Genomic DNA, 23878 nt, shown 5'->3' with positions numbered 1-23878 from the left:
CAGAGGCCAGTCCCTTTCCTTTGATGGCCATTTTTTAAAACACAAAGTCAGTTTCTCATAATTCTTCAGAGTTAGCCCATAATTTGTATCATCGCATTTCCGGTGTGCGTGACGTGCCTGTTTCTGTGCTGTACATTTGATGTAATTCAATGATAGTGGCAAGGGAGAGACAGGACACAGCATGAACTGAGGAGGAGAGGAGAATGTCTGTGGGATCTGATACATAGAAGAGTGTCAGTATTATGTTGGGGAAGGGGTGTCGAAGAATGCTCATCATGCTCCAAGTTGTCAACCCCATCTCAGTGGGAGCAGTTTTGTCTCTGAATCAGTTCAACGCCAACTACAGAGATTTGACCACATAATCTAGGCTGATAATTCAGTGCAGTACTGAGAGAGTGCTACCCTGTCAGAGGTGCCGTCTTTTGGATGAGATGTTAAACTGAGCTCTCATCTACTCTCTCAGTTGAATGTAAAAGATCCCATGGCACTGTGTGAAGAAAAGCAGGAGGGCTTTCCTAGTGGTCTGGCCAATACTTTTCCTTCAACTATGATCACTAAAACAACTTATCTGGTAAATTATCTCATTTCTGTTTGTGGGACCTTGCTGTGCACAAATTGACAGATGTATAAGAAGTAATTCACTGTCTATGAAGTGCATTCTGACAGTAAAAGGGAATTGCTAACATTAACTGTGTGGGAGGGAGGAAAGAAGACTGGTAGTGCAAACCAGAGAGGTGAGGAGGAAAAAGAGTGCCTCCAAGAACTGGAGAGGTTCAGGAGAATGAGTGCCATGCTCCTTCACTAGACAAGTGATGAAATGCTTGGTGTTGCTGCAGCTCACACTCGGCCAAGCTTAAGCCCCAGCTTAAGAACATGACTTCGCCCTATTTTCAGGGCTGTTTCCGAATTGTTAACTATTGGTCAGTATTGGCTAGTTTTCCAGATTAGTATAGGTGTGAAAGAAAGAGGGCCCAAAATCATGATGAAGCAAAAAGTTAGATAGACTCTGTCAGAAAGTGCATAGAGGTATGAGTGAGGAACAGATAATGAATTGGAGAAATATCTAAACAAGAATTCTTCTTTTTAACATTTCTGTTTTGTGAGATATTTACTTATCGAACAACCTTTGTTTTCATTTTTCTGTTTGGTCTTTTTTAGCTTTTTGACAAATCATAACCACAATTGTTATCTTCCTCACAGGAGTACAAAGACTGCTCTCTGATTATTCATCATCCAAAGACATACCATAAATAATGACCATCAATGTACCCAAAACAGTGCATACAGAAACTCAACTCACTCCAGAATACTTTTTGTACTCTGTAAAAATGATCTTGCTTATCTCTTAATCAATAAAGATTACCATTTATAGAAACAGGTTAAATATAAAGACTGAGCTCCTTGATATTTGAAAAAGATAATTTACCAGTATTTTCTGACTGAGGGAATGTCAATACTGGGTAATACAAGAAATGGAACATCATCTACCTTTTGCCTGTTTGCCTACGCAAATCTGTAGTAAGCCATCAACATTCTGACATCAGAAGAAACATCACCAAATGCAGAGTAAAAGTCCTGTCAAGTCCCAAGAATGAGCCTCACCCTAACCTAGAGGAATCGGTCCCGACAGTGATACCTTTATTTCCCAAATCAGTCATCCTGTGGCATCTCTGAGTGAAATGGTCAGATTAATGGTGAAGTTATATTGTGTTCTTCTCACCACTGGAAGCCTAGTTGAGACATCCCAACCTATTTCACTTAGGCTCCTTACAGCCAGTAGAGAATACAGCCTGTATTCCTCCAATCCGGGTAGGAATTGCCTCTGCTCCCTCAGGCTCTATTGCACTACACCATCCAGTAACACAGTGCATTGTCTTTTTTTCAGATAATGTCCAATTGTAGATTCCTGTTATGTTGTATTTCTTGATCACTGTTTCCTCCTGGTTTACCTATCAAACTACAAAAGTGCAAACTTACACATGTGATTAATGTTCCGGAGTCCTCAGGTGAGATTTTAACTGATTCAAAATTTATCCAGTCACAGAGTTAAAATTGGGCCCCTAGTATTGATTGCTGTTACTGAAAGGAGGGCAGGTTGTTCCATTTGAATTGAATTTCCTTGAGACTGAATGTTCAATTAAATTTATATTCAGTAACATAAGACCCCGTTCAATCCTAATATCCTCCAAAATTCCAGAGTGCTGCTTCAAGGAAAGTGAAATCCCCAACTGAGTAGTTGCCAACCTATGTCTACCTTCTCAGGAACTGGGATGTACTTGGGTCAGTTTGACTGAACTGCAAACAGAACCTTATTTTTCAAGCTTCTGGTAGGAAGTGCAAAGGGATGTCAATCAATGCATTCAGGCATAATCCCAGAGCTGAAGCAAGAGCAATGAGTTCCCCAATACCTTTGTGGATAGATGCATTGAGTGATATGCTACTGAACCATACAAATCAAAAAGTCACAGGTTAGGTTTCTGATCTGTGTTGAGTTGGGGCAGTAGTCTTTTTTTCATTCATGAGATGTGGTTGTCACTGGCTAGGCCAGCATTTATTGCCCATCCCTACTTGCCCTTGAGAAGGTAGTGGTGAGCTGCCTTCATGAATTGCTACAGTCCATGTGAACTGTTAAAATTGCTCTTGCTGTATGCAAGCTAAGGAGGAGAAAAATCAGCCAAGGTTGCTGCTCTTGATGGCTATCAAATGATATCTACTGGGAGTCCTTATGTGCAGTTTTGGTGAGGAAAGGACCAGGCATAACTCTGAGGCTTGCATATGGTTGAATATTCCTGTTGGCACTTGTGTGAAGCAGAATGTTGCCTTTGAGCATCTGTGGAATCCTTGACTCTGAAGAGGGAGAGTTTGATGGATTAGGGCAGTTTTAATTATTATTGTTGTCCTCTCACAATGTGGGTTTAAGGACGTCTCTCATACGTGAACTCTGAATCTTCCTAACCTTGGGTGACAAACATGAACAAAGACTCCTCTGCTGCAAACTTCAGCAAAGCCAAAGTGAAGGGCACCACCAAGACTGAAGAAAAAGTAAAAGAGATGAAGTAAATTGAGAAACAGTGACGAGACAATGTCAAGCTTCAGTTTTAAAAGTATGTAGATTTCAGATAAAGGAATGATGATTGAGATTAAAGGTTCCACAGCTTTGACCTTCTGGGACTTAATCTACAAGTGTCATCGATCTGGGGTTCAATACAGTAAAGATGCTGTGAGGAGCTGTTTGTAGGACAACTTAAAGGGAACAAGAGAAGAATATTCCCTAACCACAATGGTATTGGTAAAATATAAGAGAATATTGGCCTGGAGTTTGCAGTCAGTGGCAAAGTAAGGGTGCCCACCACTGACCTCGAAGTAAGTCTCACTGACAGATCTTGTGAGAATTTCACCTCTATCGCTGTGCAGTGGTACTGCAACTGATGGCAGTGTTCTTTACTGGGTATTCCCAGCATGGAGCTCAAGTGACAGCATCAGGTTGTCCAAGCAGCCAGTCACATTAAAGGATTTTCATAGACACCCAAATAAAAAACAAAAAGCAGTAAAATAAAATCACTTTTAAAAAATGTTGACATCGGACAAATTAAAGATTAGGACATACATGTGGGGTAAAGGCAGAAGTTGAAATATCCTGAAAAAAACTTTTCTTAAAAACAATTATTAAAAAAGATAAAAAATCTACGAATTAATCACTTGACAGCACTCCATGAATATAAAAATATTTTTTCAGGGACAGTTCTGTTGTTCATCAAGTTTTGTGAATCACATCACGACTAGAAAATGCTGAGTGAACAAGGTATAACTTTCTGTGGAGCTTCTAACAGAAATTTGGGAGCAGGAAAGCTGAAGCCCTTGCTAATTTTGATGATTGCTGGCTCTGGTGGGGAGTGGCAGGATGGAACAGTGGTGAGATCATGGCACAGCACAGGCTATGGTGGAGCCCTGAGTGACAAACTGCAACTTTAGGATTTCCAGGCTAATCTGCACATGTCCAACATCTTAAAGTTGCAGTTTATTTTAGAGAAGTAATGATGGAAAATGCTGAAAGTTTGCCGTCAGCGCACTCCCCCCCCCACAACTCCCACCAAACCCAACCCCCGCAAAACCCAACCCCCACCCCTGCAAGATCCGGGCCATTACATTTTGTGACAGAGAAAGGTTAAAGGGTAGAAGTAAGAAACAAATTCTCTTTCAGGCGACAGTTGTTTGGGAGAAGTGGTGGAAAATCTTTTCCAGGGCTGGAAAAGAGCTGTCTTGGATTGTCCTGGACTGTCTGTGTCAGATTGTTTGCCTAATAGAGAACTGAGACTTATTGGTACAAAAGGGAAACTGAGTTTCTTGGAGGCTTGGAAGTTCTATTTGAGGCCAGAGGAAATCGTGAAGCGAAAAATGCCACTGAATAAGGAAGAACTAAAGATGCTGTCATCAAAAGCAATTGTTGGTTAGACTTGCATCAGATGGGAAGGAACTGAAGAAATTAGAGAAATGTATGATCTGAAAGCAGTTGATGCATGTAGGCCAAAATCATTTGCTATAGAGTGAGTTGAGTTGATTTTTTCTAGATTTAGATATACAGCACTGAAACAGGCCCTTCGGCCCACCGAGTCTGTGCCAACCATTAACCACCCATTTATACTAATCCTATATTCCTACCACATCTTCACCTGTCCCTATATTCCCCTACCATCTACCTATACTAGGGGCAATTTATAATGGCCAATTTACCTATCAACCTGCAAGTCTTTTGGCTGTGGGAGGAAACCGGAGCACCCGGAGGAAACCCATGCAGACACAGGGAGAACTTGCAAACTCCACACAGGCAGTACCCAGAATTGAACCCGGGTCGCTGGAGTTGTGAGGCTGCGGTGCTAACCATTGCGCCACTGTTGGATGAAGAGTGGAGGAAGTCACTGATATGGAAAAGAATAGAAGTGAGTCTAAGAGGGTAAAGCTATTCCCAGAAATGTAAATACTAAGTGTACAAATTCTGCTTAAAAATGGTTTCATGTATATAACTTATTGAGAGACTCTTAACAAGGTTAAATGGTCTTAATAATGGAAGAAAAGGTTCTATAGATAATAAAGAGGATTATTGTGCTCATGGATCTCAAATTTAGGGGATTGGGAAAAGAAAAAGACCTTGCATTTATATCACATCTTATCACATCCATGAGACACCACAAGGTGCTTTACAACCAATGAACAAATTTTGATAAATGGATAGAAAAATAAGAGTGTGAGGCAAGTTTCTGATACAATGGTTGCAGCATTGGTAATATCAACCCTAAAGTATTTAACAGGAATATATATATATATATATATGTACATATTTTCATTATATATCTACTGTAGAAAGTATCATATATAGTATGAATCTAGTTTATATATCTAGTTGAAAGGCCATCGATCTGAAATGTTAACTGTTTCTTTCTCCACAGATGCTGCCAGATCTGCTGAGTATTTCCAGTTTTTTTCTGTTTTTATTTCAGATTTCCAACATCTGCGGTATTTTCTTTTTCTATATATCCGCTTGCTATATTTATTATCTATATGCACAGGAAAGACTTGTACTAATACAGTGTCTTTCACGACCTCAGAACATCCTAAAGCGCTTTAAAGCCAATGAAGTACTTTTGAAGTGAATATATGTCAATAGACAGGTTTCATACATATATCTTAAATATATGTTATAACAGCTACTAGTTTCGATATCTAACATACAATTGAGTTTATCGTTAACCAGTCCATGTGTCCTCCTTTTCAGACAAGCACGCAAATTCCAACAGTAAGTGGATTCCTGCAGCAAGTTTGTCAACTGTCTGACTCATCCTTTCCCATGATAAACATGTAAGCTGATCAATGTGTCCTTCTCTGTGAAATTGCCCCACCTCGCTATGTATTAATGTTTTTTTCTTCCTCTCACGCTCGTGTAGCTGCAATTTAGGGAACCATTCAACCCATTGTCTACGGGTGGAGCTCAAACTGTTGCATATCTGGTAATCAGGAAGTTCTAAATGTGGCGTGTTGGCAGGCGAGGTTGGAATGAGGATCTTATTGTCAATCTGGGACCGGCCCCGAGTCAGTTTCAATCAGTCAGTTTCGTGACTGTAGGTTCACTGGAGATCCTCATCCATTGTTGGTCATTGACAGGAGAGTTGCTCAGACTGCTGATTTATTGATAGACAGGGAACCTCAACGTGCTGCTTAACAGAGAGAGAGAAAGATCCTCACTGCGGATTCGATGAAACTCATGCCGTGTATGTGAGCAGAAGCTGTCACCTCCTGATCCTGTGCCTGATCTAGCAGTTCCCACCGCCAAGAACACTTGGAACAGCGCTGCTCTGTCTCCGCATTGTCCATCCACAGGATAAAACCTCAGCGCTAACAAAACATTGAGTCTTCCTTTGACACCTTCAAGACAAACGCAACGGGATGATCTCTGACTCGCGACGATTCCTGCAAATGAAAGGATGAATTTGAAACTCCTCAGATCCCAAAGCAACAAACCCCGACAGGTAAGCGTAGGATAGTTGGTGGTGACGGGTGAGGAGACGGGGGTGTTGATGAGGAGGATGCAGAAGGGCTTTCATCTTTTCACCTGTGATTGATTTGCAAATAAATCAGATCCGCTGATTGGCAGAGACTGATTCGAGGAAAACTCCTTATTGGAAAGCAAATGGTTATGCGAAATTGCTGCACATTTTTCACACACACACAGCCAGACATACACACACACACAGAACACAGACAGGCACACACGCGTGCACACACACAGACACGCAGGACACACACACACAGGACACAGCCAGGCACGCGTGCAAACACACAGGACACAGCCAGGCACACTCGCGTGCACACACACACACACACACGACACAGCCAGGCATGCGCATACACACACAGCGAGGACACAGCCAGGCACACATACATGCACACACACCCACAAACACACATGACACAGCCAGGCACGCGCACACACACACACACACACACACACACAACACAGCCAGGCACGCATGCACACACACATACACAACACAGCCAGACATACACACACACACACGGGACATAGCCAGACACACACACACACACGGAACATAGCCAGACACACACACATACAGGACACAGCCGGACACAGACACATACACACACAAACCACAGCCAGACACACACTCACACACACAAAACACAGCCAGACACACACTCACACACACAGGACACAGCCAGACACACACACATGCAAGACACAGCCGGACACACACACACAAGACACAGCCAGACACACACACGACACAGGAAACAACCAGACACACACACATGCAAGACACAGCCAGACACACACTCACACACACAGAGGACACAGCCAGACACACACACGACACAGCCTGACACACACACGACACAGCCAGGCATGTATGCATGCAAACACACATGGCACAGCCAGACACACATACACACACACGACACAACCACTACAGTGGTAGCAGCATTGGATTATACAGAGGTCATTGGATTACTGCTTGGACCAAGATTCAAGTGACATACACCCATGGGGTTAAATTGTGCAACCATCCAATTGAGGGAAAGAAAGACTTGTAGTTGTATAGCACCTTTCATGATCTCAGGACATCCCAAAGTACTTTACAACCAATGAAGTACTTTGGAGGTGCAGTCACTGTTGTAATCAGGGTTGGAGGCAGGCATTCATATCTTGTCATACAAAGGAGAATACAATACAATTCATCATACACAAGAACCAGGTCTCCTGCTTGACCCATACTATCCTGTATCACAAAGGCCAGACTTTATCTTGCTCAGTGTCATTATAGCCAAAAACAAACTGCATCAGCAGTTAAAACAAATCCCAACCATAACATAAGAACACTGAATGAGTGGTAAAGGATGACAAGTAGTCATTCAGTGCTTTGGCTTAGCTACTTACTAACTACTTGAGTTTCATTCTCTTGGATTGCAATGTCGCATGAACCCCTTGACTCAATAGCCACCCAATAAGCCCACACCTCCTCCATTTGAAATTACTTGCTTGTACAGTAATGGTTTCTAATTAAAAATATTATACTGATATCTGTTAGATACAATTAATGCCACATCCCCTTGCGTCACTTACTTCGAGAATCTTACTTTAAATGTAGTTGTAAAAATAATTGCATTGAGCAAACCATTGTAATTTTTGAAGTACCACAATGTAAATTGTGTTGTTTTGACCATAACACTCTCATTTCTGTTTACAATGGAACTTACTAAATGATCAAGGGGTGGGTGGTGGTGGTGCAGGGTGGGTGGGGGGACAGGGGGGAGGAGGAGAATCACCTGGCAAATTCTGCAACAAGGACTTTTGCCCAAACAGAGAGGGATTTGGATCTTTGTTGAATCAAGGTGCTGCCAGCTGCTTTTGTTGCACTTCTGAAACAAGTCAAATAAATAAATCAAACAATCTCTCCCTCTACCTCGCAGCTATACCCAAAGTTTTGGCTGTAACCGCAGAATGTTCCAGGACAGAAGGAGGACATTCAGCCTATTATGCCTGTGCCAGCTCATTGAAAGAGCTATCCAATTAGTCTCACTCCTCTTCTCTTTTCCCACAGCCCCGGAAAGTTTTCCTTTTCCAGTATATCACTTTTGAAAGTTACTGTTCAATCTGCTTCCACCACAATTTCAGGCAGTGGATTCCAGATCATAACAACTTGCTGCATAACCAAATTCCTCCTCATCTGTCCCTTGTTTTTATCTATCAATTATCTTAAATCTGTATCCTTTAGTTACTGACTGTCTTGCCAGGGGAAACAATTTCCCCTAATTTATTCTCATAAAATTCATCATAATTTTGAAAACCTGAATTAAATAGCACCTGAGCCTTTTCTGCTCTTAGTAGAACAATCCTAGCTTCTCTACTGTCCCCATTAATTAGTAGAACTAGTCATTTTGTAGGAGTTTGGCAAGTATAATTTTTAGTTAAGTTGCAACCAGATATTAGTTTGTATTTCTAAAGGAAAGGATAGAATCCATGAAGAAAAATATGAACCTGAGGGCATTGATTGGATTCTACTTGCTACTCCCTGGTCAAGTTGTATAACATTTTCCTCTATAGTTCTTGTTTTACTGGTAGTGCCAGTGACACCATTTGTGCAGCAATGTGAGTGTGAGTTATACTGCCAGATCTCACTGCTATGGTGTGAGGTGGGGGCAGGATATAATTCCATTCACAAATGACAGGCACTGTCACTGTGCCTTCTACTGATTGAAAAGAGCTGAAGGAAAGTTAAAGGCAAAATACTGTGGATGCTGGAGATCTGAAATACAAACAAGAAATGCTGGAAATACTCAGCAGGTCTGGCAGCATCTGTGGAGAGAGAAGCAGAGTTAACGTTTCAGGTCAGTGACCCTTCTTCAGAACTGGAGAAGGGTCACTGACCTGAAACGTTAACTCTGCTTCTCTCTCCACGGCAGCTGCCAGACCTGCTGAGTATTTCCAGCATTTTCTTGTTTTTATTATGAAGGAAAGTTAGTTCTTTTGAATCAATAGCAAATAACAGTGGCAACATAAGAGATTAGGTTTTCGGATTTTCAAAATGGACAGGAACTGGTTTTGTGCTGTCTTCAGTTACACTGTTGCTGATTTGAAGCAAAGTCGATATGAGACCTCCTCTGGGAGGTTGCTTCACTTACATTGATCCTTAGGAGGTCTTTGTTGCCAAGATAAACAGTCCTGAAATAAATTTTATTCACAGAGAGAAGGGCATGCTGCCCTGGTCAGTGACACAATGACATCAGCACTAAAATCAATATGTTACTCTGTGTGCTTCAGTGTCAACTTAGCACAAGGTTTCCTTTTAAAAAAAAACACTTGCGGTGATTATTCCCCTTTGAAGGACGGATAGGTGATAGACTCCTCGGTATCAACCAGATCTTTTTATAACTCATTACATTGGAAACGATTAGAGTTTAGTATTTCAAACCTGAGGATGATATGTTTTTGTTAGGTTAGGCTATTAAGGGTTATGGAACCAAAGCAGGTTGATGGAATTACAGTACAGATCAGCCTTGATCTAATTGAATGGTGGAACATGCTTGAGAGGCTGGAAGGCTTATGCCTGTTCCTATGTTCCTAGTACTGTTGATAGTAATATTCAGCAATCCAGTTTGTAATTTTATTTGTACAATATGTCAAGTAAGAACAATCTACACTCTGTTTCTATTTTTGTGTCCTTTTAATCTCTGTAGAATTAGATACTTTAAAAAAATGTTTGCCACAAGTTGCTACTGCCAGCGTACAAAGCACCATGACCTATGAAGCAGAGCTTCAGGCCTCTACCAAGTCCACACTGTAGCTTTTTGGAGATCGATGAGATTGGTACTGCTTGTAGATATTTACCATTTCTCTGAAATGAAGCATCTCCCTTTTTCCACTCTGTGCCTCCAACTCTAGTCTCTTTGCACATCCCCCACTTCCTTTGCCCCATCATTGATGGCTGTGACTTCAGCTAACTAGGCCCCATGCTGTGGATCCTCTCTATAAATCTGTCTGCCTCTCCACCTCCTTCTCCTCCTTTAAGACTTTCATTAAAATCCATCCCTTTGACCAGGTTTTGCTCGGTGTCCTTTGTTTTGATTACATGTCTGTGAAGCAATTTGGCAACGTCAAAGGTACTATATAAATGCAAGCTGTTGTTTTGTTTGTGTGTTTGTTTTATAGAGTAAATGCATTATTGCCCTGAGTATATTTTTATTTGAATTGATTTTGCTTTCTCTCTAGAATGATTCCCTGTGGAACACACTGTTGCAGCTCAAGCGGCTGGATGTTTTCTAAAGCTCGTATTGCCTTCTTCCCCATAGTTCTTTTCTTTATTCTTGTCACTGTACACCAAGGTAAGAATCAGAGGTTGTGAGCTAGAACTGGTGTTTACCTAAGTTCATGACACCATTTCTATTTAACTTGACCTGTCAAACACATTGTGGGTTAGGAGGCCAACTTCAAATCTGTCTTCAAATACTGCTTACTTGGCAATGTGACAGACCCACCCGCAGACGTATATACGACAGTGGCTATAAGAGAGTCCCTTCTGTTAGCTGACACAGCCACTACTGTTCTCTTTTCATTTTCTCTCCAGTCAAGTGTAAACGTTAAAACGTTTAGAAGTTGAAACTGTGCCCTTACAACAAAAGTTGGCTCAGAGAATTGACTCAGGATGGACAACAACTTGCATAATATGGCTCTCCTCACATTAGAACATCACAGAGCACTTTACAGAGAGGAGAATAAAATGGCCACCAAGTAGGAGGGACAGAACAGGTGGAATGAAGATAGGAGAAAAACCTAAAAGCCCCTTGGATATTAATTGTGTGTTTAATTGTAGGCAGGTGGTGGGCATTTACTGGGGATTCACTTCTGCTCCTATAAAGAGACACAGACTGAAATGGGCGTTGTTGGGGATAGCAGGTGCATGTTTGTAATGTATAAACCCTGCAAATAAAGTCTTATATGAGTGTGTAAAGATTAGGTTCCAGTTCTATTTTTCACTGCCTGGTTTCATGGGGTAAAACACCATAGAGTGATTTAAGTGAAAAATCTTAAGCAGCATTTTGAATGCAGAAAGGAGGAGGCAGTGTGGAAGGGCCTTTTGGAGGAATTTTTATAGAACCAGAGTGTGATGACTGAAAACTGGTCATCAATGGTAGACTGAAGAGAATTAGACCAGTGTCAGAGGTGCAAAGATTTGCACTCAACTTCTGGGGCATCTATTTCAGCTCATAATGCTTCTACTGAGCAAAGTGTCCATGACAGGCACTCCACTCCATAGGTCATTCAAATAGCCCCCAATTTGCATATATTTATGAGGTGACTATTGGACTCAAGTGTTCACCTCAGCAGCCCAGGAGAACAGTGAAGTAAAGAAAGATGACAAGGTGGAAATATAACAGTAAACATACCACTTTCAGCAGCAAGGGAAAGGTTTCCACCAGGAGGAGGGAGTTAAAATCCCCTTTTAATATCAGCCAGCTGAGCAAGAATCAAAATGGGGTAGGTAAGTGTTATGACCAAGGTGGGAGGAGTGCACTGTTAATTCAGTCCCACTTCTCCACAGGTCCCAACACATCAATAAGTTTTCCCACTTACCGAAACAGCCAGTTAGCTACTTCATTTGTCCCCAGAATAAACCACACCAACCAGATTTCTTTAACAAACAACAAAATTATCCGTTTATTATAAACCAAGTCTTAACCAATAGTGAAGTAATATATACGCAAATTGAATTGTTAAAGCCCATTATTTTTATCCTAGCCCTCACATACACAACCAGTTAACTGGGAAAAAAGAAAGGGATTTTTGTTTACAGCTGTTACAAAGAAATAGAAGGAATTAAAAAAAAACTTATACTGAATAGCGGTTATGGAAGTCCTTTGTTTTGGCGAGGTGTCCCAAAGTCAAATAGGGCTGCCACTAGGAATCTTTCCAGGCGATATTGATGAACAGTTTGTTTAGGAGTTCAGAGAAATTCAACTACAGAAGGCCTTCCATCAGATGTGCAGCAACAAAGGTTTCAGTTCTCACACATTCAATGCAAAGTTCTTTTAAAATTGCAAGGTTTCTGCAAACATTCAGATTTCTTCAAAATACAGGAGGCAACAGTACAACTTCATACAGGATTTGCTTTTCAAGAGCAAGGATTCTTCAAAGAGAGGTAACAATGGTCTGGATTTTCGGTCCTCTTGGCAGGTCAATATGCAGATCTCCAACTGCCTCTTTTAGTCCAAAAACCAGCTGGCTTTTGACAGTTCAAAATTAAACCAACTTTTTTTTCCAGGCAAGTCCTATGATAACCATAAATCTTGTTTTGTCACAACACAACCCCCTACTATATTTATTTGAAATCATTTGCCTTCCAGTAAAACCTTGTTTATTGGTCAATCTTTTGTTGACCTTTTTAAACAAACACCCAAAGTTCAGCCTCTTCAGTTTTAAAATATAGATTCCAGATAAATCAGTGTTCACAATCCAACTATAATTTCTTAAAACATATTTTAAAACAGAAGCACTCACGTAACATAAGGTAAATAGCCTAAATATGGAGCCTGATCCCAAGCTTCCAGATGATGCCATCAAGGGAGACTTGTAAACATCAAAGAGGATGGGGCCAAGACTTAGTGCCTGTGTGGGCATAGGAGGAGAAACCATTAATGGATATGAAATTTCAAGGTCACTCTCTACTGCAGCTTTGTTCCTCAGATCTTTACCTAATTTTCCTTTTCCTCTGCTTTTGGTCTTTTGTAGTCTGCACCCTTCTCCTGTTTCTATCTCTTCTTTTTTCTCACAGCAACTATATTACATCATGTGAGTCGGTTAGGGATCACCTTCTGCTGCACCATAGGGAGTGGAGCAGGAATCTCATTGTGTCCTAATGAGGAGGGAAGCAGGGATCTCAGTATATCCTATTAGACAGTGGAACAGGGATCTCAGTGTCTCCTATTAGACAGTGGAGCAGGGATCTCAGTGTCTCCTATTAGACAGTGGAGCAGGGATCTCAGTATCTCCTAGTGGGGAGTGGAGCAGGGATCTCAGTGTCTCCTAGTGGGGAGTGGAGCAGGGATCTCAGTGTATCCTAGTGGGGAGTCGAGCAGGGATCTCAGTGTCTCCTATTAGACAGTGGAACAGGGATCTCAGTATCTCCTAGTGGGGAGTGGAGCAGGGATCTCAGTGTCTCCTAGTGGGGAGTGGAGCAGGGATCTCAGTGTATCCTAGTGGGGAGTCGAGCAGGGATCTCAGTGTCTCCTAGTGGGGAGTGGAGCAGGGATCTCAGTGTATCCTAGTGGGGAGTCGAGCAGGGATCTCAGTGTCTCCTAGTGGGGAGTGGAGCAGGGATCTCAGTATCTCCTAGTGGGGAGAGCAGCTGGTGATTCAACAGCAGGGGGATATCATGGCCATATTTGATTCTGTCCTTGTCCTATGACCCTCGCCCTCTGACGCCGTATCATATGTCACTGGATACAAATCAGTAAGGTGAACTTTGGCATGAATGGCCTGGAGATAAAGGTACTGAGGCCAAATATAGTGCCACAGGTAACCAAGAAACAAACCTGGATTTCCCTGCTTTGTATGGTTCAGGTTTATTTTATTGATTTATGGCATGTGGGTATCACTGGCAAGGCTTGCAGTTATTGCCATTCCTAGTTGCCCTTGGAAAGGTGGTGGTGAGCCACCTCCTTGAAACACTTTGTCCATGTAGTGTAGATTCCCCCTTCGTGCTGGTAGGAAGGGAATTCCAGGATTTTGACCCAACGACGATAAAGGAAATGGTAATATAGTTCCAAGTAAGAATGGTGTGTGAATTGGAGAGGAACATGGAGGTGACAATGTTCCCATGCACCTGCTGCCCTTGTCCTTCTTGGTGGTAGAAGTCGGTTTGTAAGGTGCTGTCAAAGAAGCCTTGTTGAGTTGCTGCAGTGCATCTTGTAGATGGTACACACTACTGTCACTGTGTGCTGGTGGTAGAGGTAGTGAGTGTTTAAGGTAGTGTATGGAGTGCTAATCAAGCGGGCTACTTTGACCTGGATGACATTGAGCTTCTTGAGTATTGTTGGAGCTTCACCCATCCAGACAAGTGGAAAGTATTCTATCACACTCCTGACTTGTGTCTTGTAGATGGTGGATAGGCTTTGGGGAGTCAGGAGGTGAGTTACTGTGATATACTCTTCTAGACACAATATTTATATTGCTGGTTGAGTTAAATTTCTGGTGAAATGTGTCCCCCAGGATGTTGATAGTGGGGAATTCGGCATTAGAAATACGATTGAATATCAAGGGGAGATGGTTAGAGTCTCTTTAGTTGAAGATGTTCAATGCCTGACAATTGTGTGGCGCGAATGTTACTTGCCACTTATCAGCCCAAGCCTGGATATTGTCCAGGTCTTGCTGCCTTTTTACACGGACTGCTTCAGTATCTGAGGAGTTGCAAATGTTCCTGAACACTGCAATCATCAGTGAACATCCTCACTTCTGACCTAATGACGGAGGGAAAGTCATTGATGAAGCAGCTGAAGATGGTTGGGCCTAGGACACTACCCTGAGGAACTCCTACAGCGATGTCCTGGTGCTGAGATGACTGGCCTCCAATAACCACAACTCCTTCCAGTGTGCTAGGTATGACTCCAAGCAGTGGAGAGTTTTCCCCCTGATTCCCATTGACTCCAGTTTTGCTAGGGCTCCTTGAAGCCACACTCAGTCAAATGCTGCCTTGATGTCACTCTCACCTTACCTCTGGAGTTCAGATCTTTTATCCATGTTGGGACAAAGGCTGTAATGAGGTCAGGAGCTGGGTGGCCCTGGCGGAACCCAAACTGAGCATTGGTGAGCAGGTTATTGCTGAGTAAGTGGCGCTTGATAGCACTGTCAACGACCCCTTCCATCACTGCTGATAATTGAGAGTAGACTGATGGGGTGGTAATTGCCCAGATTGGAGTTGTTCTACTTTTTATGGATAGGACACACCTGGGCAATTTTCCACTTTCACGGGTAGATGCCAGTGTTGTAGCTGTACTGGAACAGCTTGGCTAGGGGTGTGGCTAGTTTTGGAGCTCATATCTTCAGGCAATATTTTGTTCTGTCCTTGGAGATGGGCACAGAGGCAGAGGGGGCAAACAAAATGGAAGGGAGCACTGTTCCCGACATTGCCCTCGCTCCCTGTCATTTTGTCCAAGGCAGGAAGGCCACGCCAAGCCAATTTTATTGAAGCCGGAGGAGCCCGCCAACACGGGGAGATGCCACCAGGTAAACCCTGGCGGCCTCCGAGTGGGGTTGGAGGTCCCTCATTTGGGGGCAATCCTGAGCTCCTGGATGCCCTCTCCCCCACCCGGCAGTGGTGACTGCCCACCCTCACTAACTCCCCCCCCCAACCCCCCGCCTGTCGCCAGGGCCTGCCTGAATGGCTCAGGCAACCCCGACTCCACCTTTCTCTCCTGGGGTCTTCATCACTCTTCTACTCTGCAGGGCCTTTTGCAGTACCAGTAGTGGCCACTGCATGCAGTGGCACTGCTGGTACTGCAAGGCTGCTGGACTTCCAATCAACTGGCAGCTCTGGAGGCGGGAGCTCACCCCTGAAAGGGATGGCCTCCCCGACGGCAGGCAGGAAATTGGCTGCCGGTATTGAAATCGTACTGAGGGTCCGATGGAGGGCCGAGGCGACTTCTCCCCGCCGCCTTCCGGCCTGCTGCCAGGACCTCCATCACCAGAATAAAATCCAACCCTTCAGCACTATAGATGGGGTGTTATTGGAGGCCATATACTTTGCTGTATCCAGTGCACTCAGTCCTTTCTTGATATCACATGAAGTGAATCAAATTGGCTAAAGACTGGCATCTGTGATGCTGGGGACCTCAGGAGGAGGCCGAAATTGATCATCCACTTGGCACTTCTGGTGGATGATGGCTACAATGCTTCTGCCTTGTCTTTTGCACTCACAAGCTGGGCTCCACAATCATTGAGGATGGGGATATTTGTGGAGTCTCCTCCTCCCAATGGCTGCATAATTGTCCCAATTAAATATGGCTTTGATCTGATTTGTTAGTTGTGGGATTACTTAGCTCTTGTATGCAAGTAGTCCTGTGTTGTAGTTTCGCCAGGTTGGCACCTCATTTTTAGTTATGTCCATTGCTGTTCCTGGCATGCTCTTCTACACTCCACATTGAACCGGGCTATATCCCTTGACTTTATGGTAATGGTCAAGTGGGGGATATGCCGGGCCATGAGGTTACAGATTGTGGTTGAATACAATTCTGCTGCTGCTGATGGCCCACAGAGCCTCATGGATGCCAAGTTTTGAGCTGCTAGATCTGTTCTGAATCTATCCAATTTAGCACGGTGGTAGTACCATACAACATGATGGAGGGTATCCTCAGTGTGAAGATGGGACTTCACCTTCACTAGGATAGCGCGGTGGTCATGCATCCGCAACAGTTAGATTGGTGAAGATAATCATGTAGGATTTTCCCTCACGTTTGTTCTCTCAGCACCTGCCGCAAGCCCAGTCTGGCAACTATGTCCTTCAGGACTCGGCCAGCTCAGTCAGTAGTGGTGTTAAGAAGCCACTCCTACTGATGGATATTGACGTCTCCCACCCAGAGTACATTCTGTGCCCTTACTGCCCTCAGTGCTTCTTCCAAGTGCTGTTCAACATGGAGGGGCACTGATTCATCAGCTGAGGGAGGACAGTAGATGGTAATCAGCAGGAAGTTTCCTTACCCATATTTGACCTGAAGCCATGAAACTTCATGTGGTCTGGAGTTAATGTTGAGGATCCTGAGCATCACTCTCTCCCAACTGTATACCACTGTGCTGTCACATCACCAGGGATGGTGATGAAGGAATCTGGGATATTGAAAAGTTTGATCCTGTAAGCATGACAGTGTCTGTGATGAGTATATGACTACGCTTGACTAGTCTGTGGGACAGCTCTCCCTATATTAGCACAGGTCCCTAGATGTTAATGAGGAGGACTTTGCAAGGTTGATTGGGCTGGATGCGCCTTTGTCATTTTGGGTATTTAGGTCAAGGCCGAGTAGTCCATCCACTTTTATTCCTATTGCATTTTATAGAGGTTAATATAACTGATTGGCTTGCTAGGCCATATCAGAGGACAGTTAAGAGTCAACCACATTGCTGTGAGTCTGAAGTCACATATAGGCCAGATCATGTAAGATTTCCTTCCCCAAGGGCCGTCAGTGAATCAGATGGGTTTTTAAAACAATCTGGTAGTTTCATTGGCACCATTACTGATTTTAGCTATTTTTTTCCAGATTTATTTAATTAATTGAATTTAAATTCCCCATCTGCTGTGCAGTTCACTGGATCATTGGTCACATTGCATTATCAATGTTTAGGACATCATTGTTTCATGTTTGCCAACACAGGAATTAAGATTTAACAAGACACCATTTTTATGAGAACTGTGTGCCTCTTAAAAGACTTTTTCAACTTATAGTATATTGTGTAGCACTATCTCAGAGCTAATGATGTTACAATTCGACCCAACAATGTTCACAAGGCAGTTAACACAAATGTTCACTAATTGTGACCACATTCCTCTCGCTCAAGCAATATACACACATTTCAAACTGAGTTTGATGACGTCCATCAGGGTGTTATTAGGTTTTCAGCAGTTCTGGGCTAAGAATGGAAAAACATCAGTGAAGATTCCTGTCATCTAGTAAACTCCTCCAGGGAAGTTATCATAGGTTATGGCTAATGTAATGGTGAGAGATTGGCTGTTTAAAATTAAGGAGTGTTTCCATCCGCACCCTTTACACAGTCTATAATTGATCCACGCTCCACCTTATCTGCCAGCTCTTGAGTCAAATGGCCTGAAGCAAGTTGTCATAGTCACAAGCAACAATAACAAACAATGTAGAATAGGAGGAACACAGCTTTCACAATGTCGTAAATTTTCAGAGATCAGCAGAGTGCACATGATCAGCTGGTACCAAAGTATCTTGCAACTGATCTCCCATTCGGTTTGCCAGCTAAACTTTTTACTTCTGACACCTTAACACTCAATGGGAAGTGCACATGTACAGATGTGGTGGAAACTAAATTGATAGCAACCGAAAATGGGCGCAGGGATGGTGATGCACAATTAACCTGCATCCGTTCAATGTAATCCAGGAAGTATGCCAACTTCGTGCTGCCACCTCATTTGAATGACTATTGTGTACAACCAGCACTAATCACGCTATTCATTGGCTGGACACATCAGCACGGGATCCCAAATTATAACTTGCTAGCACCAGTTAAAACTCGCCTGCATTGCTTTGGAGGATAACATAGAGGCAGGATTTGCATGTGGTGAGACATGAGTGGCTTCAGCCAGGGCAGGGGGCAAGGATAGCACAGGTACCAGCTTGCTGGAGGGCGAGGTCACACATGGGTTCTGCTTTTGATGAGGATTTTGATGGGACAGCCTACAGAAAAACATTGATGGATATGCACAACAAAGTGCTTGGTGCAGTGGGAAGCATGCAGTCACTGAAGTAGCATGGAGGAGACCAGCACCAACTCGGCACAGGGCTTTGCACAGAGCTTGGAGCTCATTCTTTTCCAGGGTGGCACAGTGGCGCAATGGTTAGCACCGCAGCCTCGCAGCTCTAGCGACCCGGGTTCAGTTCTGGGTACTGCCTGTGCAGAGTTTGCAAGTTCTCCCTGTGACTGCATGGGTTTCTGCCACGTGCTCTGGTTTCCTCCTGCAGCCAAAGACTTGCAGGTTGATATGTAAATTGGCCATTGTAAGTTGCCCCCGAGTGTAGGTAGGTGTTAGGAGAATGGTGGGGATGTGGTAGGGAATATGGGATTAATGTAGGATGAGTATGAATGGGTGGTTGCTGGTCGGCACAGACTCGGTGGGCCGAAGGGCCTGTTTCAGTGCTTATGACTCTCTGTCAGCACATTTGTGGTCTGCTGCTATCATGGCTGTGGGTTAGAGTGTGCAAAGGAACTTGCAGGGTGTCACAGCAGTCTGGCAATCTGCAGGTTACAACGATTGCTGAAGCACCACCCACTGGAGCACTACTTTCTGTCCTCTCAGGATGACAGCATTCATTCTGCCACTCCGCCAGTGCCCTTGCTGTTGCCTGACAGCCAGGTAGCCCAGACTACTGCTGCCCATACTGAAAAGGTGGAGTTCACAGCTGGGCCATCAAGGGCCACAGCTGCTTTAGCTGGTGGCAAGGCCTGGACTATCATGATGGTGAGATTGTGCAGCATGGAGCAGAGCACCACGAATCCTGACATCGGTCCTGCTGAGTACTGCAGGGCTGGTCCAGGCAGTGGAAGCATTGTTTCAACATGTCAATGGTTTGCTGTTTCATATGTTGTGTGGCAGCGTGGCTTTCATTGTGTGCATGCTGCACATGTATGCATGAGTTGTGCACTGACGTTGTCAGCCATGTTATTGCCCAGTAGCCACCCTTTGGTTTGCCGTGGTGGCTTAAATACAGCTGGCACAGTATGAAGGCATTGTGGCTGCTGCCAGGGTACCAGACATTGACTTCCATGATTCACTGCCTCTGGTCACTCACCAGCTGGACCTTGAGGGACTGCATCCCTTTTGGTTTAGGTATAGGGCAGAGCTGACATACAATGCCCGCAAATGTGCTTTCAGTCATTGGCACCCTGCACCATGGGGAAATCTGCATTCCTAGTGAAGCCACATGCTCACTCAATCTGCTTATTTCTGGCAAGAAAGAATGAAATGCAGCTAGCATTCTGAATAGAAAGCCTCAGTGACTTTCCTGTGAACACTTGATGGCAAACTGTGAGATGTTGCAAATAACATCAGCTCCAGCCTGGAAAGAACCAGATGCATAAAAGTTCATCTCCACATCACTGTCAATGCAATCCTTGCCCTGTTCTGAGCTTGCATTTGTGGCCGCAGAAGGTGGCAGATTTCAGTGAGGACGTCCTTATTGAAGTGCAGACGTCTCACACCTTGTTCTTCACTGAGGTTCAGGCAGGAGAAATGCTCCCTGAGTGCCCTAGGCAAAAATGGCCTCCTTCTGAGAGACATTTCCTCTTCTGCTTCCTCTTCCAGCAGTTTGTCCTGCTCTGCGCGGTCTCTGTTAATACCCTAAATCATGCTGTATTGCAAAAGAAGTGCCTATTAGTGCACGCACGACTGGAATTTTCCACCCTACCCCAGGAGCGGGCTGGAGGCAGTGGGTGGGGGGCATAAAATCGAGTGGGAGGCGTCACCTACCCAGCCCGCTGCCATTTTACCAGCAGTGGTGGAGGTGGTAAATGGTCTGCCCGCCCCAGGCCAATTGAGGCCCTTAAGTGGCCAATTAATTATCACTCAAGGGCCTCCTCCCACCACCACTGGTATATTACCAGCGGCAGCTGGGCACCTCACCACCTGGGGAGGCAGCCCAGTTAAACCTGGCAGCCTCCTTGCGGGCTGCGGGGTATGCCCTCCTGATCAGGTACCCAGTGCCCCATGGAAGGCCCCCCCCGCCCCCAGCAGCACAAGCCGCCCCACTGGCACCTTCCCCTGCACTCTTGATCCAACCCCACTCCCCTTGCTGGGGTCCAGCTGATTGTACCTGGCGATGCCCGAAACCCCACTCACGTCACGAAACCCCACCCAGCAACCCCGCCTCCCTCTTGCTCTTCTGGCTGGGTGCAGTTCCAGCAGTGGCCAGCACTCCCTGTGGCGCTACTGAGACTGAGGAGCTGCCCGCCCACTGATTGGCCAGCAGCTCTTGGAGGCAGGATGTCCTGCTTCAGAGGGGCAGAAGTCCCTACCGAGGCCAATTATGGGTCTGGGCCACATAAAATTACAGCGTGGCTTCCAGACCCAGCGGGCTCGCCCCCGACTTTTAAGCCTCAGCCGCGATGTAAAATTATGGCCCATATCTGAGAGAGCAACTGGTTTGTACAGAAACCTTCAGGTCAGCAAGACGTCCTTCAGCACCTACCACACCACCCCCTGTAGAATTTTGCAACTTGACGCAACTGCAGAAAGCACCAAAGACTTGTAGAATTGTAACAATAGCCTGAAAAAATCAACCAGAATCTAACCTGTAAATAGTCGATGATCCCTTTAAATAGCACTGATAGGATGTCCTTCCTGCTGCTTAATGTGTGTTCAATTGTGCGACATTAAGAGAGGGTGTGAGTTGGAGTCTTGTGCTCCACAGTGGCACTGCTGGCATCAAATCAATGTTGCACACTGATTCACACTTGATCTGCCTGCTCTGCATACTTCCGGTGGACATTCACTGCACATGTGCAAACACCCTCACCAATAAGTGCCTGGCGTGACTCATCCCACAAGTGTGTGCACATGTCACGGATACCATTTTGGACCTTTAAGGGCACTCGCAATGTCCAAAAAATGGGTGCCAATGAGCCCAATTGCTCACCATGTATGCCAACAAGATCATGCTGGGTCAATTTTGAACAGCCTGGTGATGCATTTTTCGATTGAAGACGTTTGCTTAGCCCACTCGCACTACATTTCTCTTTGTGTCATCATTAACCCGTTTATTTTAAATGGGTTAATGCTTGATAAACTAGCACACAGAAAATGTATTACAGTACATTAAGAGTTTGGATATGAACACTGCCGATTGGAATATATATGCCCGTTCAAGCAAAGTACCACATCACACTGAGTCTTTGCTATTGGAATGGGTGAGAAAATCACTGAAAACAAAAATTAAACCTTTAGAAGTTGATGTAAGCTGAAGTTAAGTAAAAATAAGTCACAGACTGACAGTAATATTAGTGGGCAAATGCTTCAAGTATTCATTTGGCGTTCCCCTTTCCATTACTTTAATGAAGGTATTAATCCACTTTGTTTAAACAGTGTTAAGCATTCTTCAGCTAATCTTAAACACAGTACCTTCCTGACTTATATACAGAACAGACTACAGAAACAGTGCATTGCTGTAAATGGTGGTGATACTTATGGGCACAGCACAGAAGTCACTTGACCACACCTGTGTTATCAGATTGTCTGTCTGAAATCATCATGCAGACAAATCAAAATTTCCTCAAACTGAACTGTGGGAAAGCCAATTGCTTTTTTCCACTGATATGAGCCTCCTTCCTTGAACCAGGCTGTCTGAAACCTTGGTTACTCGTTTAACCTGGAGTTGTGCTTTATACACCCTCTCAATGACCATAGAATACAAAATTCCATACTGTGGTCTCTGCCTCTACCTCACCCCATTGCTGCTCAAACATTTATCCCTATTTCTGTCACCTCTAGACTGATTTCTCCAATCTGCTCCTTGCGGGCCATCATCCATCTTCTATAAACCTTTTAATTCATTAGAACGCAGCCATCGTATTCAGTTGTACACTATGTCTCATTCACCTATCACTGCCTTCATTGATCTGTTCCCCAATGCATTGGATTCAAAACCCTTGTCTTCATCTTTTAATTGCTCCATGGCCTCAACCCAGTCCATCTCTGAAACCTCCTCCAGCCTAAATTCCCTCTCATACCCTTTTGGTCTTCCATCTCTGGCACCTTATACAGCTTCCTACCTTTGCCAAACCACTGTTGGCAGGACATTCTTGGCCTTGGCCCCACCAATTTGAAGACTCTGAATGAAGGCTCTGCTTCTTCATGTTTCCACTTTTGAAAACAACCTTTCAGAGTAAGTTTTCAGTCACCTCTCTTAACTTTCCTACTATGGCACATTTTCCATTCCTATATCCCTTTTACCGATTTCCCCCACCTCCTCTCAAAGCTTTTTAGGACATCTTCTATGGTAAAGATACTGTACATATGCAAATTATTGGGACGTGGTCCTAGACCTCAAGCTCATCCAAATTACTTCTTGATACACTGGAGATACTTACAGAGCTAATGGGTCATTTTATTTCTAACAGGCAGTCCCAGTGTTGTTTCTGTTCCAATGTGGAGTTATTTAGTATCATTGATTTATGAGTGTTGCTTTTTTCATTTTCCAAGAAGTGTACTTGTTGCTAAAACAATTGCAATAAAAGATTTGTAAACTTGTAGATTATCCTCAGGTTCAATCCCAGTTTTAGTTAATCACATATTTAAATAAATACCATCCGTTAAAATTATTACCTTTGTGTCCTACCTGGCCTTTCTGCTCTGCTTAACTCCACTCTGACTCACCTGACTCTATCCTGCCTGGACTGATCCTACATGACCTCTCTACCACTTTCAATTGAGGAATTATCACAGGTAAACCTCACCCTGACTTCATTTGATGCGCAGGGATCACTTCCCAGCAGAGGTCATTGGGGGTTAAAATAGCCACTGGAGTTTTCCCAACTTCTGTCATAACTTTGGAGGTAGTCACAGAAAGTGGTGTTTCATTGGAGTTT

The 23878-nt window shown here is 44.0% G+C and overlaps 1 protein-coding gene across 5 annotated transcripts in view; it reads left to right on the top strand.

Moving 5' to 3' along the window:
• The first annotated feature begins 6062 nt into the window (after positions 1-6062).
• Positions 6063-23878, top strand: part of LOC137374394 (adhesion G-protein coupled receptor G2-like) — a 187610-nt gene continuing 169794 nt past the window's right edge. For all 5 annotated transcript variants that reach the window (XM_068040435.1, XM_068040434.1, XM_068040432.1 and 2 more), the window contains exons 1-2: positions 6063-6521; positions 10781-10893. In XM_068040435.1, coding sequence (XP_067896536.1) covers positions 10782-10893 — 112 coding nt within the window. In that variant the 5' untranslated portion in view covers positions 6063-6521; position 10781. The remainder of the gene's footprint in view (positions 6522-10780; positions 10894-23878) is intronic.

This window comes from Heterodontus francisci, chromosome 10 (assembly GCF_036365525.1).
Source record: "Heterodontus francisci isolate sHetFra1 chromosome 10, sHetFra1.hap1, whole genome shotgun sequence".
Lineage (NCBI taxonomy): Eukaryota > Metazoa > Chordata > Chondrichthyes > Heterodontiformes > Heterodontidae > Heterodontus > Heterodontus francisci.
The sequence above is the reverse complement of the archived record's forward strand: the minus strand, read 5'-3'. Positions and strand labels throughout refer to the sequence as shown.